At 43.6% G+C, this 10,236-nt stretch overlaps 1 protein-coding gene across 1 annotated transcript; it reads left to right on the top strand.

The window, feature by feature from the left end:
• The first annotated feature begins 2,377 nt into the window (after nucleotides 1-2,377).
• LOC137659937 (anti-sigma-I factor RsgI5-like) lies at nucleotides 2,378-7,209 on the top strand. Its single transcript, XM_068394695.1, has 2 exons — nucleotides 2,378-2,758; nucleotides 6,640-7,209. Exons 1-2 carry the CDS (start codon nucleotides 2,378-2,380, stop codon nucleotides 7,207-7,209), a joined length of 951 nt encoding a protein of 316 aa, XP_068250796.1.
• The last annotated feature ends 3,027 nt before the right edge of the window (nucleotides 7,210-10,236 follow it).

Raw genomic sequence — 10,236 nt, 5'->3', positions numbered from 1 at the left:
GGTCCGGGACTGGGGAGCAGTACAGCGGGAGCTTGAAATTCAAGGCTGTCGCGAACAGATCCACCGTCGGGGAACCCCACAGTGTCAGGACTTTGTTGGCTACTAAAGGATCCAAAGACCACTCGGTACTCACTATCTGGGATGTTCTGCTCAGACTGTCGGTGAGCACATTCCTTTTGCTCAGAATGAAGCGAGCCCATAGTGGAATCGAGTGGACTTAGGTCCATCTCAGTATCTCTACTGCAAGATGGGATAGCTGTTGTGAAAAGGTACCTCCCTGCTTGTTGATGTAAGCCACTACCGTGGTGTTGTCGCTCAGCACCATCACGGAGTGACCCGCCAGGATCCATTGGAACTGTTGAAGTGCCAGATATACGGCCTTCATTTCTAGCAGATTTATGTGGAGTCACTTTTCTGATTCTGACCATAGGCCTGAGATCCTGTGGTTCAGAACGTGGGCCCCCCACCCTTCTTTTGAAGCGTCAGAAAACTCCGAGAACAGCATCAAATCCGGGGAGAGGACAAGAAGATCCACTCCCTTTCGGAGGTTTCCGTCCGTCACCCACCACTGAAGGTCCGTCCGTTCCGCAGGACCCATAGGGACCAGAGTGTCCGGGGAATCGTGGCCTTGATTCAACCAGGACTTGAGCCGCCATTGCAGGGATCTCCTCCTGAGGCGGCCGTTTGGAACCAGACGGGCAAAGGAGGAAAGGTGACCTAGGAGACGTAACCACGATTGGGCTGAAAGCTCTTCTCGCTGAGGAAAGGATCTGCGATCCTCCTCAGCCTTGCTATCCTGTCGTCTGATGGAAAGGCTTTGTGGAGATTGGTGTCCAAGATCATGCCTAGATATACCAGTCATTGAGATGGAAGCAGAGAAGACTTCTCGAGATTTACCTTGATCCCTAGATCTTGGCAAAGTCCCAGAAGCTTGTCTCGGTGTCGAAGAAGGGTCGACTCCGAGTCTGCCAGGATCAGCCAGTCGTCCAGATAGCGGAGGAGACGGATGCTGATCCTGTGTGCCCACGAAGATATCAGGGTGAAAACACTGGTGAATACCTGGGGTGCTGTGGAGAGACCGAAACACAGCACCTTGAACTGGTAGATCTTGTTGTCTAGACTGAATCTCAAGTACTTCCTGGAAGACGGATGGATTGGGATCTGGAAGTACGCGTCCTTCAGATCCAGGTACACATGAAGTCTTGCGGTCTCCCAGCAAGTCTGACCGTGTCTGCTGTCTCCATGCTGAACGGAGTTTGTTTGACAAACTTGTTCAGGGCTGAGAGGTCGGTGACGGGTCTCCAGCCTCCAGAGTGACCCGCCAGGTACTGTTGGAACTGTTGAAGAGCCAGATAGACGACCTTCATCTCTAGCAGGTTTATGTGGAGGCATTTTTCTGATTCTGACCGTAGGCCTGAGGTCCTGTGGTTCAGAACGTCGCCCCCTCCCCCACCCTTCTTTTGAGGCATCCGAGAACAGCATCAAATCCGTGGTTAGGACGAGAAGAGCCACTCCCTTTCGGAGTTTTCGTCTGTCACCCACCATTGAAGGTCCGACCGTTCCGCAGGACCCATAGGGACCAAAATGTCCGGGGAATCGTGACCTTGATTCCACCAAGACTTGAGCCGCCATTGCAGGGATCTCATCCTGAGGCGCCCATTTGGTACTAGACGGGCCAGAGAGGAAAGGTGACCAAGGAGACGTAACCACAATCGAGGAGACGTAACCATGATTGGGCTGGGAGTTCTTCTCGTCTGAGGAAAGGATCTGCCACCCTCCTCAGCCTTGCTATCCTGTCGTCTGATGGAAAGGCTTTGTGGAGATTGGTGTCCAAGATCATGCCTAGATATACCAGTCGTTGAGATGGAAGCAGAGAAGATTTCTCGAGATTTACAATGATCCCTAGATCTTGGCAAAGTCCCAGAAGCTTGTCTCGGTGTCGAAGAAGGGTCGACTCCGAGTCTGCCAGGAACAGCCAGTCGTCCAGATAACGGAGTAGACGAATGCCGATCCTGTGTGCCCACGAAGAGATCAGTGTGAACACACTGGTGAAAACCTGAGGTGCTGTGGAGAGACCGAAACACAGCACCTTGAACTGGTAGATCTTGTTGTCTAGGCTGAATCTTAAGCCCCTATTACACGTATCCGGTTTCCTACGGCGCCGTCGGTCGTGACGCTAGCATATGTTGAAACCGGAGCGTGTGATAGCAAATCGACCGTATGAACGCTCACCCACGGCCGGCCGGATGAACTTTCGCCAGTACTAAAGTTGGCCGTACAGCCGTCGTACGTCACGACTAAGGACGTAGCGTGTAATTGCTCACCGTATGGTATAACATCCGTCTGAGGCTGCACCTGACAGTGGAAGTTCGCCACCATGGCAAGCTCTTACGCCAGTGATTTCTTGAGTGACTTCATAGAAATTTATCGAAATGAGCCATGTTTGTGGTTCATTAAATCTAAGGATTATTCAAACAGAGAAGTGAGAAATGCAGCATATGGTAAATTAGTAAATAAACTTCAAGAAATTGATCCTAGTGCTAATAAAGATACTGTTGTTAAGAAAATAAACAACTTGAGCTCATACAATAAAGAGCTTAAAAAAGTGCAAGCGTCTAAAAGTTTGTGGAGCGGTTCAGACTCCATTTATACGCCAAAACTCTATTTTCATCTGATGCATTTCATCAAAGACCAAAATGTGGAATCTGAACCATCTGTTTCAAACATGAGCCTTAATACACATGAAATCAATGAAGAGGTATGTATATATAATCATGTCATATTTCATTTACAAACAAAAGAAAGCTTACAAATATTCAGTTGAATAATTCACACTTTCTTTATTTAAATATTTGGATAACTCATTACCATTCAGTAGAAAAGCAAACTAAGAATATTATACATTGTCCTGCCATGCAACTTTTCCTTCGTTATTAAAGTAATTCATGAATGTATCTCATAGTCCCTCTTTGCAAGCCTGCTAGTGATTGTTCGACTTGACTCATATTATCTTCAGCTTGTTCATCAGAATCATCTGGGATAGAATACCTGATACATTTTGCACGTAAAAAATTATGAAGTGCACAACAAGCTAATACTACATTTTTAGTATTTCTTGGCAATAAATTTATAGCAGTTTGAAAGATACGAAAGCGCGAAACCAAAATTCCAAACGCGTTTTTGATAATTCTGCGAGCCCTGCTCAGGCGATAATTAAAGATCCTTCTCTCATATGATAAGACCTTTTCACTAAAGGGTCTTAAAAAGTCAGTTCTCATAGTAAAAGCTTCATCGCCTATAAACACATAAGGTAATACTTTTTCAGAACCTTCAATTTTATTTTCATGCGGAAGATTTAAATGTCCTTTGCACAATTTGTCATAAAAAGTGGTCCTATTTATTACACCTCCGTCTAAAATTCGTCCATTGATGCCGAAATCACAAGGAATAAATTCATACTTTGCATTGACAATGCCTATTAGTACCATACTATGGAAACCCTTGTAATTGCAGTAGAATGATCCTGATTCTGGAGGTTGCACAATCTTAACATGTTTGCCATCCACAGCTCCGACACAGTGTGGAAAATTCCAGACTCTCTCAAACTCCTTCGCGATTTCTTCCCACTCATGCTGTGTTGAAGGGAACTGAAAAAAAATAGTAATAGAGAATTATTTCACATATAAGGTTTATAGACTATGCTAGAATGAACTGGAAGTTATTTAACCCTGGATAGGTACGGTGGGTCGTTTGCGACCCCGAGCGTCAAAAAAAAACAGGTTTTTCTCACGTGACTCACCCCTGTGACTGAATTTGTGGGTGATCGACCTGCAGGAGGTGTCTCCCCTACACGCTCTAGTAGTGTCCAGATGTGCATTGCTGTAGCTGTACTCCTTCCCCGATTTCTGAGACGCGTCGGGGTCGTTCGCGTCCGAGTTTACCCTTCTGAGGTAGTTTGCATAATTATCAAAGTTATTACGTATTATGAAATTGTCGTAGAATGGTGCAACTTGTATAGGTTATCAGTTGTGGAAAGTCTTGGTGGATTGTTTGGCTACCATGTGCATGTTTTTTTTTTTAGTTAAAATGTCGTTCATCACCACGAGGACCATTTTACCGCGAGTGCCCCTTTTTCATTTTTTTTCATTTTTTTGCCAAGTCATTTTTCCGTAAGATATTGCCAAATAGTGTCGTAAAACTTTTGCTTGTTTAGTGTTGGAAAGTGTGTCTAGATGATCTGGCTACCCATGCATGACTTTGTTTTTGTCAGATACGACGTAGTTATTGGTATATTGGGTATTTAACTGCGGTTACCAATTTCTGTTTTTTTTTCAATATTTGTAAAAATTACTACGTAGTAAAGAATTGCCGTATATTATTCATTTTTTTTTCATGTTTATGTGTTAGAAAGTGTGCCTTGATGGTTGGGCTAACACGTGCATGTCTTTTTTTTTTTATCTGAGATGTCGTATATTAGAATGTCGGGCATTTTACCGCAAGTGTCCCTTTTTAATTTTTTTTTAATTTTTTTGCCAAGTCATTTTTCCGTAAGATATTGCGAAATAGTGTCGTAAAACTTTTGCTTTTTTAATGTTGGAAAGTGTGTCTAGATGATCTGGCTACCCATGCGTGATTTTGTTTTTGTCAGATACGACGTAGTTATTGGTATATTGGGTATTTAACTGCGGTTGCCAATTTCTGTTTTTTTTCAATATTTGTAAAAATTTACTACGTAGTAAGGAATTGCCGTATATTATTGATTTTTTTTTCATGTTTATGTGTTAGAAAGTGTGCCTTGATGGTTGGGCTAACACGTGCATGTCTTTTTTTTTATCTGAGATGCCGTATATTAGAATGTTGGGCATTTTTCTGCGAGTGCCCCTTTTTATTTGTTTTGCATTTTTTTGCTTAGTCATGTCACCGTAAGGAATTGGCAAGTAGTGTCGCAAAACTTATATTTTTATAGTGTTGGAAAGTGTTTCTAGATGATCTGGCTACCCATGCCTATTTTTTTTTTAGCCAGATATGGCGTATATATAAGTATGTGTTCGATTTTCCTGTGATTGCCATTTTTTCGTTTTTTCCCATTTCTTTCAAAATTACTACGTACTAAGGAACTATCACAGAGTAATATTTCATTTATATGTTTATTTGTCGGAAAATATGCCTTGATGGTTTGCCTAGCACGTGGCTGAAATTTTTTTTTTCTGAAATGCCGTATATTAGAATGGCCATTTTTCCACGAGTGCCCCTTTTTATTTGTTTTGCATTTTTTTGCTTAGTCATGTTACCGTAAGGAATTGGCAAGTAGTGTCGCAAAACTTATAATTTTATAGTGTTGGAAAGTGTTTCTAGATGATCTGGCTACCCATGCCTATCTTTTTTTTAGCCAGATATGGCGTATATATAGGTATGTGTTCGATTTTCCGGTGATTGCCATTTTTTTGTTTTTTCCCAATTCTTTCAAAATTACTACGTACTAAGGAACTATCACAGAGTAATGATTCCTCTAGATGTTTATTTGTCGGAAAATTTTGTTTACTTTTTTTTTGATTGAATATCATCAAATTTTTTTAGCTAAAATATTGTTTTACTTTTTTTTTTCGATTTTATTTCCCTTCAAAAAAAATTTTTTGTGTCAGAATTTTAATTTTATAGTCGTAAAATAATCGACAATTATCCAGCAACCCACCATACAATTTTTATGCATATCCAATAATAATTAGATTAGTAAATAACACCTTGAAATTGACATACCCTTCCTACATTTCAAGTGGCAGATTAGGGAGTCTGAGTCAGTGTGGTTGGCGGCCATTTTGTGGACATATCCGAAGCGTAAGCTGCCCTATCTATATATATTCTTGTTCCCTATAGAATTTGTGATATTTTGGTATATTTTTACCTGCATAAATATCATATTATATATTAAATATATGTATTTTTTTACGAAATTTCCATGTACTCAAAAAATTACCTTTAGATATGGCCCCTGATATAAATGTAATTTACAAAATAATGAAGATTTTTTTACATATTTCTATTTTAGGATAACATATGTTTATTCCCTAAAAAAATTAGCCACTTCCTATTTCATTTGGGTACCCAAAAAAATTCATGAAATTTGGACAATTTTTTTTTGGCCAAAAAAAGTTACCCTTTTTTTCTCATTTCAGATCTTCACCTCCATGGGTCTGACTTCATCCAAAATACATCAAGATGTGTCCTAAACATTCAAGAATCAATTCCTAAAAGGATTTGTGTATATATGTATAAACTTTTTTTTTATGAATTTTTATGTCAGGTCTTTTTTTTTTCTACTTAATTTTTTAAAATATTTATAATAAATAGTTTTTCTGCAGATGAGTAGTATTTATCTTTACAGTTGTTTTAAGCATTCATTGAAGTTTTTTTTGGCAAAAGAAAAAAGGAGGTTACTGCAAAAACTGATTTTTCAAGAATTTTTTTTGGCGTCGGGGTCGTTCGCGTCCGAGTATACCCTTAAAGGGGTGTCCGAGGACCGTACCTATCCAGGGTTAAATAAATACCTATTTTACTTATAGAATTTTAGAACTACTATTTCTTTCTTTCAAAACAGAATTTCCATGTTTATGTTACTAATTATTTTATTTTTTTTTTCAGCAATCTCAAGAAGACGATCTTACTGAAAAGAGGGAAATCCAACATGAGGATGATTCATCGCTACTGCCTTCACGGCATACTACATCAGTCCTACCGGCACCACCAAAAAGGCCCAGATCGGTACAAGGCAAAGCTGATAACGTTTTGGACCTTGTAACAAAAAGGATGGAAGCACCTCCAAATTCAGAATATGATGTGTTTGGTATGTATGTGGCTAAAAGGTTACAAAGCTTGCATTTAGCAAACCTGGGGATGTATCCAGTTGTTAAAAAGCTAATAAATGACGCTATCTTTGAGGGTGAAATGGGCACATTGACGCCCTATTCAAGAATTGCCCAAAACCAAGCTCCATCTCTATCTAGCACTCCTGTACCTACTCCAAGCCCAAGTCATTACCAAGCTCCATCTCTATCTAGCACTCCTGTACCTACTCCAAGTCATTACCAAGCTCCATCTCTATCTAGCACTCCTGTATCTACTCCAAGCCCAAGTCATTACCAAGCTCCATCTCTGTCTAGCACTCCTGTACCTACTCCAAGCCCAAGTGCGGATTACAATTATGAGACATGATATTCTCCAAATGTAATGTAGGTACACATGTACATTTATGAACCTTGGATACTCTGGAATAAAGTGTGAAACTTCTTTATTTTTTTTAATTAACCTGGTATGATTGTTTCATACTAAAACGAGAAATTATAGTTATTTGTGCAAAATAAACTTACCTTCAGATATTTTGGGCCTAAACATTTGTAGATTGCTGCACATGTTTCTGGGATTATTGCACTGAGAGAAGGCTGCGATATAATTGTTGTAAACTTTAGATCGCTATATGTTCTTCCTGTAGCAAGAAATCTCAAAGTGGCTGAAAGCCGCTCATGTGGACTAATTGCTTCTCTCATGCAAGTGTCCTTTTTTTCTATTAAAAGTGATACCTGACTTAAAAGAGTTCCAAATATGTGTCATGATCCATTCGCATGTAGTTAAACCAGTCATCTTTTTCTGGCGCTAGTTCCTTCATTAAGTTAACATGGGAGTATTTTTGTCGTTTACGTAGCCAGTGTTTAGACCAAATCTTCCTTTTTCTTGTTTTCACCTTCAAACAGCATGCTAGAGCAATAGCAACGAGATTGTCGTCGAGAGAAGACATCTCACTCCTCGACCACAAACAGTGCCACACTGACCCACTTGCCACCGGCCGTTCAAATACGTATAATAACTCTAGCCGTAGGCCAGAATTTTCCTACGGCGCCGTAAGCCAGAATTTTCCTACAGCGCCGTAGGCCAGGTTGGCCGTAGGAAACCGGATATGTGTAATAGGGGCTTTAAGTACTTCCTTGAAGACGGATGGATTGGGATCTGGAAGTACGCATCCTTCAGATCCAGTGTACACATGAAGTCTTGTGGTCTCACTGCAAGTCTGACCATGTCTGCTGTCTCCATGCTGAACGTAGTTTGTTTGACAAACCTGTTCAGAGCTGAGAGGTCGATGACTGGTGTCTAGCCTCCAGACGCCTTCTTTACAAGGAAGAGTCGACTGAAGAAGCCTGGGGACCCGTCGACGACCTCTTGGAGATCATCCTTCTTTAACATGGTCTAGATTTCTGCCCGTGGGGCTAGCCCCTTTGCCGATCCCATTGCATAGGAGCTCAACGACACTGGATTCGCTGTCAGGGGAGGAAGAGATGTCATTAACGGGATGCAATATCCTTGACTGATTACAGAAACTGTCCAGGAATCGGCCCCGAGTTGCTGCCACCTGATTGCGCAACTTTGTATGCATCCCCCCACTGGTGGACATGCAGGGGGATTGGCAATCCTAGTGTTTGCGGCCTCGGCCGCTCCCCCTAGGATTCTTGCCTACCTTGGAGGACTTCTTGCCTCTCTTGTCTTTGACAAGAAAGAGCTGCTGTTTGGACACCATTGTCTTCGCTGCCGGTTTCGTCGTCTTGGACTGGCGAGGTTGTTGTCGAGGTGCTGGAGGTTTGTAGGGCTTCGATGTGAGAGCCCTTTGGAGGAGAGAATCCTGATTGGATTTCCTCCACCTCTCAGCTGCCTGTTCCACATCCTTGGGCTCAAACAGGCTCTTTCCCATAAGGGAAGTGTGTCTGAGCTTGCTGACTTCAACGGTTGAGACCTTCGAATGGAACCTCTCTACCACCGCATCACGTTGTTTCAAGATCGAATTAGCCCACAAGTTTGAGACTTGGGGGGCCAGAAACTCAATGATGCAGGTGCCCGAGAGGAGGGTCTCCAGGGCCTTCCTAGTGCTTTCCTTGGACAGATCCTCGGATTGCAAAAGGATGCCCAGAGACCCCAACCAGACATCCAGCCACAAAGTAGCCTGCATGGCAGACTTCGCGACCTTCTCCTGGTTTAGGATCTCTGTCGCCAAGAAAGTCACTTGCCGGCTAGAGTGTCTATCAAGAGGAACTCCCTTGGTAAGCTCTTCCACAGAGTGGTGCAACGGAAGAGCTAAACAAGACTCCTCCATGATCTCAAAATACCTCCTCTGGTGGACACGAGGAGGCGGGAGGAGCTCGTTGCCAGCAGTGGAACGGCTGGAGGAGGCGAGCTCGGAGAGCTGGCCCTCAACCTTATCCCTGGCACTCTTAACCCCTTGGGACCAGGGCAGAGCCGCACTGGCCTTAGTGGGTTTCTGAGTGCCAAAAACTCGGTCCAGGACCGTGTCTTTGCCCTCACGAGGAGGAATCTCCGGGTCCGGAAACTTGTTGAAATTCCTCATCAGAGTCAAGACCTGCCAGAAGGCATACTCTGACTCTTGCTGCTTTCCCCCTGGAGAACTGGCAGCGAAGTCTCCCATCCCCAAAGGCTCTTCTTGGGGGGTCACGTGGACGTTCTCCGCGGGTCTCGTTGGCTCTGGTCGAATCCTAGAAGACGACTTCGGGATGGTCTTTAAGTCCTTCGGTTCCCTCCTACAAGGGATACAGGACTCCAACAACGAAGTCTGAGGACTCTTCTCCACCCCAACACGGGACGATTCTCCTGCTCGAGGTGGGGTTGATCCCATTGGTGCGGTGGGAGAAGGTCTCACTCGGGAAGACTCCCGAGGACGAAAAAACCTCGTCCACAGGGGATGGAGAAAACGTCTGCAGGGGGGGGGGGTGGGAGGAGCCTTCCTGATGGACTTCTTAGTAGCCAGCTTGACCCGAGGAGAAGTCACCACGACCTCTACTCCTCTCTTCCTCTTCAGTGGGGTCAGAGCTGCCCTTGGTTTGGGGCCCAAATCAGAGAAGGCTTAACAACCTGGACAACAGCTCTGATAAGGGACTCAAACCATGATTGCTTACTGACAGATGCAGTGTCAGAGACTCCCTCTGGAGGGAAGGGAATCGGGCGATCCTTTGGAGTAGAGACTACAATATGGCCTGCCTGGAAAGAAAGGGAAGAAGATGGGTGCCTGGACCTATCTGAAGATCTCCCCTCCTCCTGCGAGCGCGCTGGTTTGCACTTGAGGGGGGGGGAAGCGTGAAGACAACCTAGCTGCTCTCGTTCCTGAAGACTCGTTCGGTAGCTCGCGTTGCGAAACCCGGTGGGAATCGCGCTTGGGCTTGCGCTGGCGCTCGCACAAGGGCG

Source organism: Palaemon carinicauda, chromosome 20 (assembly GCF_036898095.1).
Source record: "Palaemon carinicauda isolate YSFRI2023 chromosome 20, ASM3689809v2, whole genome shotgun sequence".
NCBI lineage: Eukaryota > Metazoa > Arthropoda > Malacostraca > Decapoda > Palaemonidae > Palaemon > Palaemon carinicauda.
Note: the sequence above shows the minus strand (reverse complement) of the source record. Positions and strands in the feature narration are given on the sequence as shown.

Coding starts and splice junctions, on each gene's coding strand:
- LOC137659937 (XM_068394695.1), top strand. CDS start 2,378: ATGGCAAGCTCTTACGCCAGTGATTTCTTGAGTGACTTCATAGAAATT. Junction 2,759..6,639: donor CACATGAAATCAATGAAGAG/GTATGTATATAT, acceptor TTTTTTTTTCAG/CAATCTCAAGAAGACGATCT.